Below are 18486 nucleotides of genomic sequence, written 5' to 3'. Positions count from 1 at the left end.
GCTGTCCTCAGCCTCCACGCACAGGGGAGCACACTTCACGCACACTTCTCCACAGGCATCCACACATTAAAAACTACACAGGCAGGGCAGCAGCTTCTAGTCATTCTTGCCATTCACCATTCATCCAACTGACGTCTGTTAGAGGTGTAGTTAACAGGAAGCTAACCATGCGTACAGTCTTCTGATAAGTGCCACAGACAGAGGCATAAACAGAAACTAATCATACCAAGAAATTAGGGCAAGTGCCTGAAGAAAAAAAAATAACATTAAAGCTGGGCTGGGAACAAGCTTATAATACCAGCACTCGGGAGGCAAGAAGATCATGAGTTAAGGCCAGACTAGGCCAGTCAGTTCTAGGCCAGCCTGTGAGTCCCATAGTCGGGTGATGTCATGTGATAGACAACTCAGTGGCATCTGGTAAGCTAACAGATTATTTCTAGTTGCAGTGAGTCCGAGTTCGTAAGGATAAGTATTAAGTTCACTAGGAAACAAAGAGGTTGTGGGAAAGCATTTGAGGATGTGAACACTATGTTCCTGATGATATGGAAGCCAGCAATTTCAGGATAGGCAAAGGCAGACGGATGGGGGGTTGAAGCCGAGGCTAGAAGAGACCACCAACAGGGTATAGATTTAAACTTGTGTAGAGAGCTAAGCTGGGGATACACGCGAACAAATCCTCCTTTCAGGAAGATGAATCTGGAAATAGTAATGTGGATGCTTTAGATGAAGAAGAATCAGAGAAACAGGCGCTGTGTGTGTGTGTGTGTGTGTATACATGTGTGTGTGTATACATGAGTGTGTTCCTGTGTGGGTGGTAAGAGGTGATATAATTCTGAGCAAAGATAATAATATCATTGTAACAGGAAGGAACAGAAACCTAGAGATAAGGATGAAGTCCTTCTGCGCCCTGATGGGGACTGAGTGACTAGAAGAAAAAGCAGAGGATGGCTGCAGTTGCTCTGGGCCTTGGGTGACAGGGTGACAGTGATGGTGTCCTGGCATTGGGAGGGTTGCAGGGGGATGGTCAGTTTAAGTTAGGCATGCTGAGTTTACATTCTAAGTAACTAAGTAAAGGGCCTCAGGTTCCATTTGCTAGTATCTAAGGAGAGATGGGGTCCAGAGAGCTGAGAATCGTCCTTCTGTCGGTATGGGAAGTCATGAGCTTACTTAAGATACACTCGAACCCCCCCCCCAAACAAAAAAAAAAGATACACAGAAAACTTAAACCCTAGGGTCGAAGTCTCAGGACACACATTGAAGGTATGTGAACTGGATAGAGCTATGTACTTAAAATGTGTGGTTGGGCTAAGGCCAACCTTGACTTTAGGGGCAGAAATGTAGAGAGGGGATGACAGAGGAGAGGGAGGGATGGGGGGGGCATAGGGTGTGCTTATATTATGCTTCATAATGACGGCACTCAAGTTATGTGGTTCTCTCCAGGGCCCCAACAGATCATACAAACGTCTTCAAAATAAGCAATTTATTTCTTTGTTTATTTCTCCACAAACGTCTTAGAAACAGTTGCGCAAGTACATACAAAGTTCATATAATTACTTCTCAAAATAATTTTATAGAAGACAAATGCTCACCAGTAATGGCTTAGATCCCCTTGAGAAGTTATTGTTTTAATCCCCTGCATCTGTTCCCCTCTTGCTTCTAATGCCTGCATAAGCATCAGTTCTTAGATCCAAGGGGTCAGAGGGCAAGAAGGCAAAACTCTGAGCTGTCCTATCCAGGCAGGACTGCCTTCCTTTTCTTTCCTTTCTTCCTTTTCTTCTTCTTCTTCTCTTCCTACTTGATCCAGAAACTCATTCAGCTTCTTAAGACCAACTCTTCATAGTTACTACCCCCATCTTCGCTACTCAGGGCCAACAAAATACTCACCCTGGCCCCCTGAATCTTTCAGATAAATCTGAGAACAGTGTCTGGGTGGGAACACTGTCACCTGGGGTCTGGGAAGGGTTATAGTTGCTCTGTGTGTGGCAGAGTCAGGGGCCAGATTAAGATGCTTAGGCCCCATCTTCCTCCTCCTTTCCCCTTGCATGGCTTTTGTATGTGCTTGTCTGGGTTAAGAACTGAGGGAATGCCGGGAGGCTTAGACTTGCCTCTTCTGGAAATGCTGCAGCCCTGGCTGAGGGGCTGTCACCTCTTTCCTTACCTTTCCTGGGTACAGCTTTCTGGGGAGTGGAGAAGTTGAAACCCTGGTTTCCGAAGCGCCCTGATCCCTCTTTTACTAAAGTTGCAGAAATAAAAGGGATGAAGAGCAACAGTTGACTGGGTGAAGGTTTCCTTAAGGGCATCTGTGTTTTACAAGAACCTCTTGCTTTTTGCCAAGGCACTGGATTTCAGCGTCTTGCCAGACGTGATGAGGGCCCCAAAGCCCTGTTTGTGGGAGAACGCATAGGCAGAACGTCGAAGGCCTGGATGTTTTATTTTGGTCTGGACTTGGGTTGGTATTGGATGTTTCAAGCAAAAATGGATCCTGTTCAGAACCTATATGCAGAGCATGGGGGCAAGGTTTTCAGACAGGGAGGCCAAGTGAAAGGGGACGGTGAGGCCCACCTGTGCAGGCTCCTTCCTCCCACTCACCTTGTCAGCGTTGATGGGCCAGAGGAGTGGTCTGAGAAAGTTGTATCCGATCAGAGGAATCATACAGAGGATGGTGCTGAGGATGAGACACAGCCAGATCTGTGGCTGGCTAAGGCTGTTCCTGGCCACACCTGTGGGCAGTCCACCAAGAAAGAAGAGGCTAAGTTAGCTTGGGGAAGGAGGTAGGGTTGGGGTGGGGAGAAATCAGCCAGAACACAGCTATATGGCAGTCCTCAGATCCTCAGTCAGTCTAGTCTCCTGAGAAGGACTATCAGGGTGACGTTGCTATACACTTTGCACTTTGCACAGCCACTCAGCAGATAGATGTAGCGGGTTAGGAAGCTGCTATGAAGACTGGGACAATTCATGCACCCTTGTCTCCCTCTAAAGGCAGGGCTGGACGGAGCAGGGGAGGGAGAGAGTAGGCTATAAGGGCACCTAGCTAGTGCACTTGTGCAGAAGACAAATAGAAAGCACGGAGGCCTGCAGGACAGCTCAGAGTTAGGTAAGCGTGCTGCCAAGTCTGGTGACCTGAGTCCTGACCCTGGGATCCACACAGTAGAAGGTGAGAACCAACTCCTCTAAGTTGTTATTTCCATCTGTCTGTCTCTGTCTGTCTGTCTCTCACACACAATAAATAAATAATTATATAACAAATGAATGTGATAAAACTAAAAAAAAAAAATTGAAAGCTTTGGAGGAAAAAAATGAGTTAGTGGCTTGGAACTGAGCACACATGCACAGCTACTCTGAGAACAGAGCACACGCACACAGCTATTTGTTTGATCCAGATGAATGGCAAGGAGAGAGGGAGAGCCACGTGAGACAGTAAGGCAGGACAAGTCACCAGAAAGGGACTTGCACTGGAATTTCAGGTCATTTGTTTGAATAAACAAACAAACAAGGCTGGAGAGATGGCTCAGTGGTTAAAAGCACTGGCTGCTCTTCCACAGGACTTAGGTTCAATTTCCACCACTGACAGGGTAGCTCACAGCTGGAGCCCTGGTTTCCAAAGGGCCCTAACCCCTTTTGACTAAGTTGCATAAATAGACTGCATGAAGATCAGCAGTTGACTGGAAATCCAGTTCCAGGGGATCTGGCCCTTTCACACGGGCACACATTGCAGGCAAAACATAAACCAGAGTGCAGAATTCTTGTTCTGTCACCTGTGAAAGTCAAATAATCTAAAATACTTGAAAAATAATATGTAAATTTTAAAGTGAAATATTTTCCTGGAAAGGTTTTGCACCCATTTTGAACAGAGACTTATCTCTTATTCATACCTCTAAGCATCATAATATAGAGTTTCTCAGTAAACATTAAATTATCATTCCATTAGTCCCCATGCCAAACCCTGGCTGGTCAGGTCTTACCTAGGAAATTGAAGATGCTGGGGTACCTGAGACACAGGCCATCACTACACAGTAAGATTAGGATGCAGAAGTAGAGCCCCAGGCTGCCCCACGTAAAGGTGTGGTTTATCATCGTCCAGGAGGTTGTCCTCAGGGCAATCTGAAAAGCGCTAGTTCATGTGTGATACCGTATGACCTGTCAGCATGCCCATCCCCTGAGCCTACAGCAGAAGGTGTTCCCTGTCGACGCCCCCTTGCCTCCCCGCCCGGTCCCCTGGTCCCACTTTGAGGGGCCACACCTGCATTGTCATGACGCTGATCAGGGTGGTCTGCACTAGCAGGGAGAAGGACTGGAAGTCGGAGATGTCTTTCCCATCATTGCGCTCTGAGTTGAAGACGGTCCCCATGGGGACAAAGAACAGCACGAAGGAATTGTAGATGCCATGCAGTAAGCACTTCACAAATTCCTTCTTGTTGAAGTACAGGTTGAGCTGTCCTGGTTCATACAGCTCTGGGTAACACAGACTCCAAGTTTCATTCACATCCTGCAAACACCGCAGGGGAAAGAGGGAGGTCAGGGCCTTCCACAGGGCCCATCTCCATCTTGCCTCACTGAGTCTGTGGCCAGGCTGCCCAGGCCATTTCCTCACAGGGTGCTTGAGAAGCAGAACCAGAGAGCAGAGCAGCGACCACAGTCCTCTCTCGGTGAGGCTCTGCAGTACTAGAAAACCTTGAGATGGTCTCGGAGATGTGGGGCACTTGGAGGCAGTGAGGATTTGGAAGAGGCCAACGGGAGGGGGGATTTGGCTCAGGGGCAGCTAGAAGGGAGGGCTGAGCTTGGGAAAGGGGAGGAGGTAGGGCTTAAATCCCAGGAAGTAAGTGTTCCTTTGGTTAAATGCTTTGTGTCAAAGGCAGTGGGCAGAGGCAGGAAAATCCATTAGGATTGGCAAACCCTTATCTATTGTATTCTTTGGAGACTTTTTTTTCTACCAAGGTGCCCAGAAATGGAGGTTAGTAGAAGAGTCAGGGAGAGAGGTGTCATGACTCTTACTACAGACATAATTTCTAAGAACAGACTTGGAGCCCTGGGCTGGTTCCCTGTGTCTTAAGGTACTATGCCCACAGTCCTATGCCTAGCCTTTACGCCCACCGAGGTCTTTCTGCAGCAGCTGTCTCCTCCCTGTCAGCTGTGAACAGGCCTCTCCTTTCTCGGTTTCTCAGTGGCTGTGTTCCTCGCACTAATTTTTAGAGGATACCCCAGCGTCCCTTAGGATGCTCCCCGGGGGACCAAGTCCTTCCCCTGCTCTGGAAATGACTGCCTTCACACCCGGCTTCTTCCCAGCCCTCTGAGTCCAGAGTCTCCGCCTTGTCTGTGAGGCCTGCTCCTGGGTGTTACCTTTTCAAACAGACTCAAGCCCAGGACCGGGAGGGAAGTGTAGATGAGATTGTAGAAGGTGATGAACCAGATGTCGTAAACTGTCTGGAAGAGTATCGAGGAGAGTTTTTAGATGACTTTCTCCATGAATCCCCAGCTCGGCCCCTCAGGTCCAATGCAGCCCTCTCCTGGTCCCCTACCCACTACTAACAGAAAGCATGTTTGATCAGTTTCTAGAAATGGAATGCAGAGTCCCAGTCTTTCTTCAATCTTACTGTAGAGTCCACATGCCCAGACTGGGGCAAGGCTATGCTGGGCTTCCAAGATTGACCTAAAAGAACCCTCTACAACCTGCACAGTCACTCTGGGTACAGAAAGGACATGGAGCAGCTCCCAGGGAGAGCTAGCCACAGTCCTGTACCTCTAGAAAGACCTTGAGGTTCTTCTCTTTCTCTGCTTGGTGGCATCCAGTAGTTTCTGCAACCCCAAACGTGTACTAACAGGGCAAGGAGAAAGATGCAATGGCTCTTCTCCATCTTTGCGCTTCACCCTGGGATCTAGTGAGGTTCCCCTCCCTATTATCCACAGGCTCACTCCACTCCCCAAGACCAGCTTAGCCTGAGTTGAAAACAGCGCCATCTCATGGGAGCGTTCCTAAGGTAGCAGCCACTAACGGAACCCTTATGACCTGGAATGTAAGGTTAATGTAGGTTTGGGATTCATGCAGGGTGAAGAGATGATGCCAACACTTTACACTCTTGGCCCCTCGACAAGAACCATGGATGCCTGGCTAGCTAGAATGGAACCCCCACCTCGCCTCTCACCTGCGCAGAGAAGCCGTTGAAGAAGGCATACCAGAAGTGCACCAAGGTAAAAGCAAAGTTTTTGTAAAAGAAGTAGCTGAGAAACTTGCACATGCGATTGTAAGACAAGCGGCCGTGCACCAAGAGCAGGCGCTGAAGAAAGTGGAACTGGCAGAAGGAGAAGTCACTGCTGAGCGTGGCCTGCATCCCTTCCTGGTTGCTGATGCCAACCCCGATATGGGCAGCTGAAATGAAAGCCAGACAGTTCTAAGACATGGCGGGTTTGCTGGGTCCTTACACTGGGAAGTGTGAAGGGAGCACGGAGATGAGATTGTACAAACCTTTGGCTTTACATTTGGCAAATACTGCCATGCCCAGTTAGAGCTGCACCTTCTGAGTGGACTCTCCGCCTTGTGACTGACTGCTCTTTCCCCACACCACGGGAAACAGCCCCTTTGTTCTGGATTCTGTCATGTAGACTGCTTGGTGTTGTACGGCCAGTGCCAGAATGCTTCCTTTTGCCCTGACGATACCTGGACTTTTTCTTACTGTTTAAATAATTGTGGTTTGAATTCCTTGTCATCCACAGAAGCTACTTAAATAAATTAAAAATCCAGGATGAATGCTGATCTAACACAATATTTAACTACCCAGCTTATCTTGGGGGCTAAAAGCCAGCTGTTCAGAGAGACAGCCATGTACATACTTGGCTAGTGAGAAAGAAACTTGCTGGATAAAGCAAGGTTGCATTTGACAGGATAGACGACTGCATTTCCCAAAGGTTTCAGTTACTTCGTGGCAACTCACGTTCACTTATTTCTCTCCAGTACACCTACATTATTGCTTAACAGGATTAACGGAGTTTTCCTTTTTTTTCCTTTGCTTGAGACAGGGTTTTTCTGGGTAGCCCTGGCTGTTCTGAAACTCACTTGGTAGACCAGGCTGGCCCTGAACTTAGAGATCTACCTGCCTCTGCCTCCGGAGTGCTGGGATTAAAGGCGTGTCCTACAATGCCCGCTAGGATAACTGAAATTTCTAAAGCCTTAAAGACTGAACTGGGAACTCTTTAATGCCATCTCAGACAGTGGCATGGCAGCTGCACAGCCGGCTGTGAAGCAAGGGTGTGCCTGGGCTCACGCAGGCCATGCACATCTGTGTCTGCACTTACCTTCATTGTTTAGGTGGGTGAATCTCACTGTGTGCATGCCTGTGGATGTAGATGTAAGTGAGTCTGGTGTGAAGGAGCGGCAAACAATACATGCATATTTCATAGGACAGGTCTTGTGAGTCAACACCACAGGACCATTCGGGTCAGTTTGCCCATAGAGGAGGGAAAGGGGGGGGTAAGTCATGGATGGGAACTACTGCCCACGTCCCCTCACATGCCTTTGATCATGCTGATGTCATTGGCCCCATCCCCGATGGCCAGTGTCACCACCTTCTTGTACCTCTTCACCAGGTCTACCACTTGGGCCTTCTGGAGGGGTGTCATCCGGCAGCAGACCACACCCTTGCACATGCATGCGGTCCGCAGCAGCTCGAACTCCAGGCTCCCTTCTAGAGCATAGGCCTGCAGACCAGGACACACTTACTTAATGTGTTACCCCTAAGTCTCTCTGGGTCAGACCTTCCCTTTGCCCGCTCCTGTACTTTCTAGGGCAAGCCTGTTCCTCACAAGGTGCTCTACCCCCAAGGGGCCGACCTCTTGAGTTAGTTCTAGGTACCCTCACATCTGGCTCAGCCTCCACTGGGAACTTCCCATTGGGTCAGTGGGCCATTAGGCCAGTGACTTTTGAAGGGTCTTGCTCTCCTTATTTGTTCCTTTCCTTTGAGTAGCAAGCCACGTTAGTAGAGAAAAAACTCAGATAAAGAATAAAGAAGGAATTTTCTTGGCTTCTCTTTCTTATACTCCTGCCTGGAGTAGCCTGGGGAGAGATGACTTTCAGGTAAGGGACCCCAGGGAAGGGGAGTAGGGTCACCCAGAAAATAGGGAAGGGATAAAATTTCCCTCAATTAGGTTGGATCTAGGAATAGCGTGATTTGGAATAAGGAAACAGTTGTGGCTCTGTGTTGCCCACCAGACTGTAGCCACTGATGACCAAGCCGTAGCTGCCATTGGCCACCTCATCAAGTGATTTGAAAGGCATTTTGGGCTTCCTGGCGAGGTACATGTTTATGGGATCTGATTCCAGCAGAGACTCAGGTCTCATCTTCTTCCTAGCTGTTCTGGAAGCCAAAACAGCATGGTCAGAGTCTCATCTGAAGTTCTACAACTTAGGAAGAAAAAAACACACCCAAGGGAAAAGTGGACAGGGAGGGTCCTAGGCTCCTACAGAATGGCAGGCTGTGCTGCCCGGCCTGGCCCCCAGGGCCTCGGCTGCCATGGGTTATAGTAGCTAGCCATGCCCACATTTCTCCGCCCACACTCTGGGTCTTTTATGTCAAATACTTCTTTATAAAATTATCTCAATTATTCTGAGTGTTTTGTTTGTTCCCCTCTGCTGTTTCTTCTCTCCTGGGGAAAGGTGAGTGGAAGGCTTGGGTCCAGACGGCAGCTGCTTTCGCGTGTGTACCTGAGTTCTTCCAGAACAGTTTCCCTATCTGTGCCTTCCACCATGAACACCCCATCCATTTCGTCCTTGAATATCCTACAGGAGTAGGCGATGTTCACAGCAGTCTCTAGGGAAAGGGAATGCGGGTCTCATTTTGACTGGCACTTACCATGCCAGTTACTTGGGCAGGAAGAACAGGCTCAGAGCCGCTGGTCCAGGTGTGCCTTGCATACAGTTAAAATGCAGGGATTTTCCATGAACCAGGGCCAACTGTAGTCAAGCATTAACTGGAGAGTGTCTACTTGGCTTTGCCTTAGGAGTCATTTATGAAGAGCAGAGGGGTTGCTCAGGCTTAGTCGTCCCTAAAAAGCCTTTTTGTGAGTGTGTATGAGTGTGCCATGCACACGGGTGGAGGTCAGAGGACAGTGTGTGCCATGCACACGGGTGGAGGTCAGAGGACAGTGTGTGCCATGCACACGGGTGGAGGTCAGAGGACAGTGTGTGCCATGCACACGGGTGGAGGTCAGAGGACAGTGTGTGCCATGCACACGGGTGGAGGTCAGAGGACAACTTGCAGGAGTCTGTTCTCTTCCTCTACCCTTTGGGTCCCAGGTAGCGATGCCAGGTTGTCAGTCTTGGAGTCAGGCATTCTCACCCTCTGAGTTATCTTGCTGGCCTGTGGATGTGGTTTTTATATTTCCTATTTCTATACTACATTTTATGAGAACAGAGACATGCTCAAGTTATATCATTTCTTTATATTAAGAAATCTGGAATTTGGAATAAATTAATATTAGAAAAAAATTAATATCCAAATACTGGCTACAAATATGATGAGAATTCAGAAAAGAAGTCCCAGAATTTTTTTCCCAGAAAAAAATTTTCCAGAAAAAAATTTTTTTCCCAGAAATTCTTCCTCTGGAAGTCCTTGAAGGATTCATAGGACTGTGTAGGAGAAGCAAAGGTGTTTTGAGTAGGAAAAATGAAGATTATGGTTACAATAGGGAGATAAAGCAACATATTATCTAGGTCCTTGAAGGCCAAAGGGTGTTTACATCATGAAGTCACCATGGGGTCCTGGGCAGAGGGGTAACACAGATTAGTGTATGTGAGGAGGACTAGGCTGATGGTTGTGGGGGTTAAGCTGGTGAGTGTAGACTACACCGAATCAGTAAGGACAAGAGTGGGGAGAAGACAGGAGGGGATGGTAGTTGAACAAGGGTGGCGGCAGTCAGGATTTTCAGATGAGAAGGTGGCATTCGGTAAGAACAGGCCATGGGGACAACAGAAATGGTGCTGTTAAAGACCATGTTATAAAGTAACCACTGTACAAAGCAAATGACAAATTATGTCCAAAAGTGGAAAGGAAGATAGCACCTGCATAGGCCTTGGTCAGAGCTACTGGTATCTGTCAAGCAAGCAAGGAAGGAAATGTCTACCTGGCAGGAAGAGGGCTCTCTAGGATAGCGCTGACCTTTACCTTGCTTATCGCCAGTCAGAACCCATATTTTAATTTTGGCTTTGCTCAGGGTGACAATGGTCTCAGGTACTCCTCTCTGAAGCTTGTCTTCTATGGCTGTGGCCCCTAGTAACTTCAGACAGGAGACAATCGGTGAGTAAGGTCAGGGATGAGAGCTTCAACACTAAGAGCAACTAGAGACCGTGTGGGCCCCTCAGTGCTCTGAGCTCCCTGTCCTGGCCCGAGGACCCAGGAGGAAAGACTCAGCACGCTCTGCCCTTGACACACACAGCTGTTTGTTTATTGGTTGGTCTGTTTCAGACAGGGTCTTGAAAATGCAGATCTGGCTGTTCTGGAACTCACTATGTATAGGCTGTCCTGAACTCACTCTGTAGACAAGGATGACCTTGAACTCAGAGATGAACCTGCGTCTACCTCCCAAGGCGTGCACCACTATGCTGAGCAATACCCACAGTATCTTAACCACACACTGAAATTTAGAAACACAGCGTTAGAAGCTGGAGAAAGAGTGTTGTATATGAAGCTCTCTGCCCATACCAAGCCATCTGTTTCTTGGTCCCTTCACCTCTCCGGGTACCACAGCTTCTTCCCAGGGCCCAGTGTGGTGAGTTCTAGAAGAGAGATTTCCAGTTCCCTTCAACCCCACAAGACCTTAAGTGTTATGTTTTGATCCTTTTGAGACCATCTGAAACTTCTGGAACTTTCCACCTCCCTGGGTTACAAGACCGTTGGTCTAACACTGAGCCTGTGTATAGTCTTTCTTCCTAAGGAGCTGAAGTGGGGCTGAGCCCCACGGCTAAACTGAGACTGGGAGATGGACAAGCTACTAAGTGATTCCTGCTAGGTCCTCAGAAAGGCAGACAGGAAGGAAAGCTGAGAGCTCTACTGACTATTGCTGTCACTAATTTGTCTTTTTACAGTAGAGCTACCTGATCTGTCTTGTAACACACACACACACACACACACACACACACACACACACACACACACCTCCTTTTAGGGTCTTCTTAACTTCTCTCTTTTTTTTTTATGCCCATAATCCATCCACCTGCAAATTCTACTGATGCTCTTTAAGAGAACAAAGTGCTGCACTCTTGTGTGCCCTTCTCCTTGGTAGCTGCTCTGCGCAGTGTGCAGAGTGGAGACTGCAGAAGCTGTCTTCTCTGCTTGAATCCTCCTGTGGCTTCCTGCCCTTTGTCAGCACACTGGCCCCTGAGGACTCTCATCTTCCCTGTCTCAGGGCCCTTGTTCTGATCCTTTCACTCACCCTGTCCCAGCTGCTCCGATCTTTAACTAACAGGTTAAGCCTGCCCTTGCTCAGGTCTGTTCTATTGCCACCACAGCGCCCGAAGAGCTTGCTTGCACAGCTACACAGCTAGACAGCTGCTTGGCCTGACATCTTCCTGAGGATTCTCTCAGATGTCTTCCTCACCATGCAGATTAGCTGCCTTATGTAAGATGTAACATATATATATATACATATATATATATATATTTGTGTGTGTGTGTGTGTACACATATACACACATATCTTTTGCTCATTTTCTCTACTGGTATGTAGGACAGATCTATCCTAGGCAGCCCTTCATTAATTTGTCTTATGACAGTAATTCATTTTGAATTATTGAATCTGTACATTATTCAGATCTTCTCTTCTGCATTGATTCCTCCTTCCCTCCCTTTCTTCCTCCCCATTTCCTTTCTTCCTCTATTTTGAGACAGAGTCTTGATCTTGCTATGTACCTGAGGATGAGCCTGAGGTCCCACTCCTCCTGGCTCGTCCTCCCATGTGCTGCAATTACAGTGCATACTCCCATACCCAGTTTCAGGCCCTGCTGAGGGAGGAGCCCAGGGCCTTGTGTGTGCTGGGTCAGCACTCTCTCAACTGAGCTCACTCCCAGCCTCGGACTATGTCATTTCTTTGAGCAGATTTTAGGGGGTAAGAAGGACTTAAAAAAACTTCAGTCAGAACAATTGTTCAGGATGGATTTAGATGGTTCTGGGCATGTCCGATCGGTCTGAATTTCTGTACTTAGTCTCCCAGGCACAAAGGTTCCAAGCTTTCTGTTGAGCCTGCCTACCCTCCTCAGTCCTCTGGGTGCCACCCCCACCATCCCTGCACTCAGTTTGTCTCGAGCTTCTTCAGACTCACCATCAAGTCTCTTTCGATTTCTTCATAGACCAGAGCTAGTTTCCTTTCTCGATTCTCTAAAGTCAGCCAGGCTTCACCATGCTTTTTAATCCATGTCTGGAAATATGCCTTATCCAGCTCTCGGTAAGCTACCATGAGGGTGCGAAGGCCTTCGCTGGCAAAATCCTGGAAGATGAAGATGCGTGTGTGCCAAGTCTCAGCTGGGTAAGGCTGAGATAAGGAACTGGCAGACTGATTCCATAGGGCCCCTCTGCCTGTGAGCTAGGGTTTCCTGCTTGGTACCGTGGGACCAGTCTTGTACTAAGACCAGGTGAGGGATGCATGTATGGGAGACTGAGAGAGGCAGGTCCTAAGTTTCAGGCCAGCTGAGGCTATATAATGAGACTGTATCTTAAAAGTTAAAACCAAACAAGGTTGAGAATGTTTTCAGAAAGAAGGTTCTAGGTTTTAGCTATAGCTTACCTAGAATTTGTTACGCGACTCAGGGAAAGACCAAGCCTTCTAGGTTTCTTTCTCCTAAGATTTGGGTGATGATAATGTGCCCCTTACACAGAGGGGGTGGCCATGGTGTGAAAGTGGAGGAACAGTAAACTAAGGAGGAGTTGCTACAAGGTGAGAGTACATCAAAAGGCGTTACTGCTTTTGGCAAATCCACAACCCATTTCTCCCTCGCCCTCTCTTGGATGACAGACAATTTAGATAGCGCATACGTGCAGTCTGTCCACATCTTACTGCTCAGCTGAGATGTAACAGACAACTGTGCTAGTAAGACCACAGAAGAAACTTCCTTGGGTGAGTTTGTGTTTATTCCTTGGCCACAGATGTATCTTAGCCATAGGCAGCCCTGCTGCAGGGGTACCCTTGGTCATAAGGAGGCCTGGAAGAGAATGCAGGTCCTGGCTGAGAGAGCAGAGCTTGTCTACCTGAGAAGGGGTCAAAAGCAGATCACTGTCCTAAGATCTTGAAACCAACAGTATTCTACATTAGTACTGTAGATAGAGTGAATGAGAATTCACTGGCATTGAAAGATCAGAGAAAACATAAATGCTTTTATTCCCTGTATAGCTTCTCAGTTATGTTAACTTCAGGCTTAAACAGTGTAAGGCAGTGCACATAGGGAATTCCAAATCTTAAGTGTTTGTCCTGTTGGGCCAGAGATGATCTCAGGAGACTTAAGAAGGAACTGGTAGCAGCAGAAGCTGGTTCTCTGTTTGATATCATTAAGAGGACAATACAGCGACAGATTCATTAATCCCTCTGACAAATCACTTTACAGAACCTACTAACATCTCATCTCTACTTGTGTGGTTTTCTTTCCTCTTAGCATGTCCCTATGCCCAAGTCCTTCCCGCCACCTGTTTCTATGTGTGCCACACCCATTCCAGTGAAGTCTGCATGGCAAGTCCAAAAGCTTGGCTGCAGTCCTGAGGCAAAAAGTTTCACAGAAACTCGTCTCCTGGAGAGTCTCTGGTGTCCTATGACCAGATTTGTCCCTGCTGTAGTATGGAGAGTTTTGCACGCTTTATTGCAGTATTTTACTGGATAAGAGCTAGAAAACTCAGGGCTAGTTCAAAATAGTAAACTTAGAATTCTCATTACAGACATGAATGGCAGCCTACATTACAAAATAGTAGAAAGAAGGTGGGTTGTGGGTTAAGGAAGAACTAGAGTATTGTATTGTTCATGTAATTGTGCATGTTTTTCTCTAGGCCCAGAGGAATAACATAATTAGGTATTTACTAAGGGACCCCTGGTGGTGGGTTTAACAATAGACTAGTATTGCACCTAGGCGTATCAGCCCTTTCACCTGGCTCCTGTGAAGAGCTGATTTTAGATAGGGCTGATCTTTTCTCAGTTGTAAACACTGCCTGGTTCTTGCCAGTCTTTATGTATGCATTTCTCTGTCTTGAGTCAAATAACTTCAATGTACCTTGGCTGATGTGTCACCTAACTTCTTTGTTTTCTTCTGTAATATAAGTCTGATGCTCGCTTTGAGACATTACATTCAGATATAGCACTCTCTCTGTGTTCATGTCGATTTGTCATTTTTCCTCCAACTCTTTTCCCACTTAAGTACTGGGACCCTGAATTCTCCCATGGGTTGAGAGACCCACTGAGTTCAGTCCGTGGCATATGTGACCTGTTTGCTGATCCCTGTTTTAGTGGCTAGAAGCTGTGCTTCTCTGTGTTACAGCTTGAATTGCTGTACTGGCTAGTTTTGTGTCAACTTGACACAGCTGGAGTTATCACAGAAAAAGGAGCTTCAGTTGAGGAAATGCCTCCATGAGATCCAAATGTAAGCCATTTTCTCAATTAGTGATCAAGGGGGAAAGGCCCCTTGTGGGTGGGACCATCTCTGGGCTGGTAATCTTGGTTCTATAAGAGAGCAGGCTGAGCAAGCCAGGGGAAGCAAGCCAGTAAGGAACATCCTTCCATGGCTGGGTAGGTATTTCAGCACAAGCCTCCAGGACATCAACAGGGGACCCTATCTTTATTAGTCTGGCATCTAGTATCCTTTTGCAGTTATCAAAAGGCAAAGGGCATAAAATTAAAAGGTACACATTACAGTAAGAGATTAAGAGGGAGAAATCAGAATTTCTCCAAGCAGCTGTGAACAAGACATGTTCACAGTCCACATGCCCATGTGCCAGGAAGACAGACAGGCAGGGACTACAATCTGGGAGGGAGGCTCTGGGAGTGGGGAAGTCCCTCTGCATCACTGTCAGCAAGACAGACTTCATCTGAGGGTCCTCTCAACCTCACTGTAGTGCCAGCAGACCTAGCAGTGCTAACATTTCCCAAGGTAGAATTTAAGGCCCTATGCTAGGGCCTCGGGGATAGTCATGGGTTTTCTGAATAGCTTCACGAGCCTTCCGTCCTCACCATGCTCCCTCTAACAATGGAAAGCAGCAGAGGACAGAAGCACAGGACTATTAGAGAGCAGTGGCTTTAGAGGGCTCTTGGAGGTGACCAACACAAACTATGCTTTCTCTCGACTGGAATGCCCACCGTCTCCTAGTGATTACGGTAACTTCAGAGAGCTGCAGTGTGCCAAGCCTGTACCAGCTGAGCTAGTCCACACTGGAATACTTATCAGCACGCACTGGCATGTGGCAGTACGTGGCTCAACCACATATCCACTACCAAACATTCAGTCACAGATGAGACATTTCGAGGGGGGAAAGGGCTCCTGCTGCTTCACCACGGCAAGAGCAAGGCTGCAAACTGTCTCCGGTACCACGGAATGCGCTTTCCAACACACATGGGCTGGGAGGCCAATTTCTCTTTCAAAGTTCCTGGCTCAAAATTTACTTTGAGACAGGGTCTCACTCTGTAGACCAGGCTGGCCTGGAATTCAGATATCTGCTGCCTCTGCCTCTCAGTGCACCGCCATGCCTGCAATGGGGCTATCCTTAGACACTGTTATCACACTTGCACTGAAACAGGCCTAGCATCCACAGGTGGAGTGGTGAGCCCGGGAAGGGGCCGCTAGTCCTCTGGAAGGCACCAAGCTTGTCAAGTGAGGGGAGCTGGGAAGAGCAGCAGTGCAGCCAGAGGGGAACCAGGAGCTGCAAGCCTTTGGTTCAGACCCCTTTACCACCACCTGGTACAGATGCCAAAGAAAAGCTGTACTTGTGTGTAAAGGTGAGCACACACCCACACACAGCCTTTTGTGGGTCACAATCCGAGACTTCCTCCAAATGGGATACACAAGTGGCAAAACTGTACCAAACCAAATGACCTCTCTGGGACCACCTGGAGAGGAACAGTGGCAAAGGATGAGCAAATGAGCCCAGGGCACCTTTATTACACCGCCTCGGAGCCCTGGAGCCCAGGGCATCGGCTCTTTATCAAATCTAAGGAAAAAAATACACCTAAGTCAGCCTCATTCCTTTGGTCATTATCATTACAAAGCAAACAGAAACAAAGTTATTCATAAACTGTGGGCAGTCTGTTCCGGGCTCTCCTCCCTTCCTCCAGAAGTGGGAGGAACAGGTCCTCAGGAGCTGCTGCTGGAGGGTTTCATTTGTACTTTCTACAAAAGCAAGAATGACTGTGAACAGTGGGAATGTCTCCTTCCCCACAAGGGCCGCTGTCTCTTCACTGTGGGAAGGCGAGTCTGCTGTCTGCCAAGCAGGCAGTGCTCACTGCTAACCTTTTGCACACGGACGCACGCAGGTTGTGACTCTTGCAGGCAGCATGGTTTCTGATCCTTCCATAGGATGCAGCAGTGTTTTTTAAAAAAATATTGTATTATAATAATAATATGAATTTATCTCTTGTTCTCTGTTTTTGTTTTTCCGTTTCTTTTAGGGATTGGGGTGGGAGAAAGGAGGCAGTAAAGTGTCATTCGTCTGTCAGGTCCTGAACAAAGAGAACTTCTGTGTGGCTGAGTCCCGCCTCCTGCAGTGTGGGGGGGTTGGGCCATTCCTCTGAAGGGACACAGGGAAGTACCCGTCTTGGAAAATTGGCTTCAATCTGAAACTTTTCAGGGCTTTCCTTCAAGGAGAATAAGAAGTCATGGATGACTGTTAGAGACTGTGAGAAGTGGAATCGTCTCTCTACTCTGGAATCATTGGGTAACTTGAAGATGATCTTGACACTTTCAGGATCATCAGGGGAGGGCTCAGGGGGCAGGCATTCCAGCTTCCTCTCCTTTTCCTCCTGCAAGTTCCTCCGCCAGCTTCTGCTGCTGCACCTCCTCCTCCTTCCGGCGTTTCCGCTCTTTCTCCTCCCTCTTCTTCCTCTCTTTCTCCTGATCTGCCCTGAGAGAAGCCAGGTAGGCTTCATCCTGCTGTTGTCTCAGCACCTGGGTTTGGTTCCTTTCTTCCCTTTCTAGACGTTCTGACACCAGGTAAGTCTGGTTTGCATCCATGATGAATGTCAGCTGGTTGATGAGGTCATCAGGTTGAATGAGGCCTTCTAGCCTTCCAACCACAGTCATTCGCCGATCCTTCAACATAATCATAGCCAGGAATGGATAGGTGTTCTCTCGTAAGGCCTGGGACACCCTGTACCCCTCAGGCTTGTTTGTAGAACAAGCCCAAAAAAGCATCCTGCTGTTTATCAGTGAGATGACCTCAGGTGCGCAGAGAGCATTGCGGCAAAACTCATCAGAGTCCTGGTGGTCATCTCCATGAAGATAAACCAAAAGAAACCGAAGTTCCCGCTTGGCATCGTTAAGTGCCTGGCTGTACGTTCCCTGGTAGAAGACAGGGTGTGCCCTCCCATATTTCTCTTCAAAAGAGTGCATAAATGAAACAATGTCCCCAACAGGGTCAGTGACCCGGCTGCGAGGGTCAGGCCGTATAAAACGAAGAGCAAACCTAAATATATCAAGTATCGTGTAATAGGTAAACCGGAATGGAAGCATTATCAAGTAATAACCCCATCCAAGCAGGCCCCTTGGTTGTGGTCTTGAGACAACATAGCTGTAGATCCTGTGGTCAGCTGTATTAACCTGTAGGGGCCGAGCTGGCGGTGGATTAAAAACACTTGGTACACCTTCCTGCTCGTTCAGTCTGTCCTGGACAGCAGCCTCCATGTTCCAGTTATGTTGCTCCAAGGCAAGGCGATACTGCTCCATGGACTCTATGCCAGTCAGATCCTGAAACTGCAGCAGCTTCTCGGTCTGCTCCTGATTTAGATCCTGCTCCTCAGGCGCCGCCATTTTGCCGCCGCCTCTACGCTCCTGCCAAACTCGTTTTTAAAACTTGATATGTAGTTCACATACTCTAAAATTCACTGGTTTAAAATGCACAATTCAGTTTAGAATCCACCAAGTTTGTAGAATGCTCACCACATGGCCATCAGACTCCTGTCAAACATGTCCCTAGCAGTCACCCTGACTCTCACCCCACGACCATTAATCTCTGGTTTGCATTTTAAAACATTTAATTTTCGCCGAGCATGGTGGTGCATGCCTTTAATCCCAGCACTCAGGAGGCAGAGGCAGGCAGATTTCTGAGTTTGAGGCCAGCCTGGTCTACAAAGTGAGTTCCAGGACAGCCAGAGTTATAGAGAAACCCTGTCTCAAACAAACAAACAAACAAACAAACAAACAAACAAACACACAAAAAAACAAAAACCATTTAATGTTCTATTCATTTTTATGTATGCTATGTATGTTCGTATCTATCTATCTATTCATCCCTGCCCCCACATCCCTGAACAGCTGTGGAA

At 47.8% G+C, this 18486-nt stretch overlaps 1 protein-coding gene and 1 pseudogene across 1 annotated transcript in view; both read right to left on the bottom strand.

Moving 5' to 3' along the window:
- Positions 1-1528: 1528 nt before the first annotated feature.
- LOC110292950 (phospholipid-transporting ATPase FetA) overlaps positions 1529-18486 on the bottom strand; it is a 108219-nt gene continuing 91261 nt past the window's right edge. Inside the window, exons 19-29 of the mRNA XM_021160642.1 lie at positions 12304-12468; positions 10152-10263; positions 8693-8798; positions 8198-8345; positions 7506-7689; positions 6141-6364; positions 5338-5421; positions 4241-4486; positions 3963-4101; positions 2590-2720; positions 1529-2493 (exon numbers count right to left, since the gene is read on the bottom strand). Of these exons, the coding sequence (XP_021016301.1) occupies positions 2308-2493; positions 2590-2720; positions 3963-4101; positions 4241-4486; positions 5338-5421; positions 6141-6364; positions 7506-7689; positions 8198-8345; positions 8693-8798; positions 10152-10263; positions 12304-12468 (1725 nt within the window). The 3' untranslated portion in view covers positions 1529-2307. The remainder of the gene's footprint in view (positions 2494-2589; positions 2721-3962; positions 4102-4240; positions 4487-5337; positions 5422-6140; positions 6365-7505; positions 7690-8197; positions 8346-8692; positions 8799-10151; positions 10264-12303; positions 12469-18486) is intronic.
- Positions 16130-17992, bottom strand: LOC110292951 (FAS-associated factor 2 pseudogene; annotated as a pseudogene).

This window comes from Mus caroli, unplaced genomic scaffold (assembly GCF_978045245.1).
Source record: "Mus caroli unplaced genomic scaffold, Mus_caroli_1 scaffold_6, whole genome shotgun sequence".
In the NCBI taxonomy this organism is placed as follows: Eukaryota; Metazoa; Chordata; class Mammalia; order Rodentia; family Muridae; genus Mus; species Mus caroli.
Note: the sequence above shows the minus strand (reverse complement) of the source record. Positions and strands in the feature narration are given on the sequence as shown.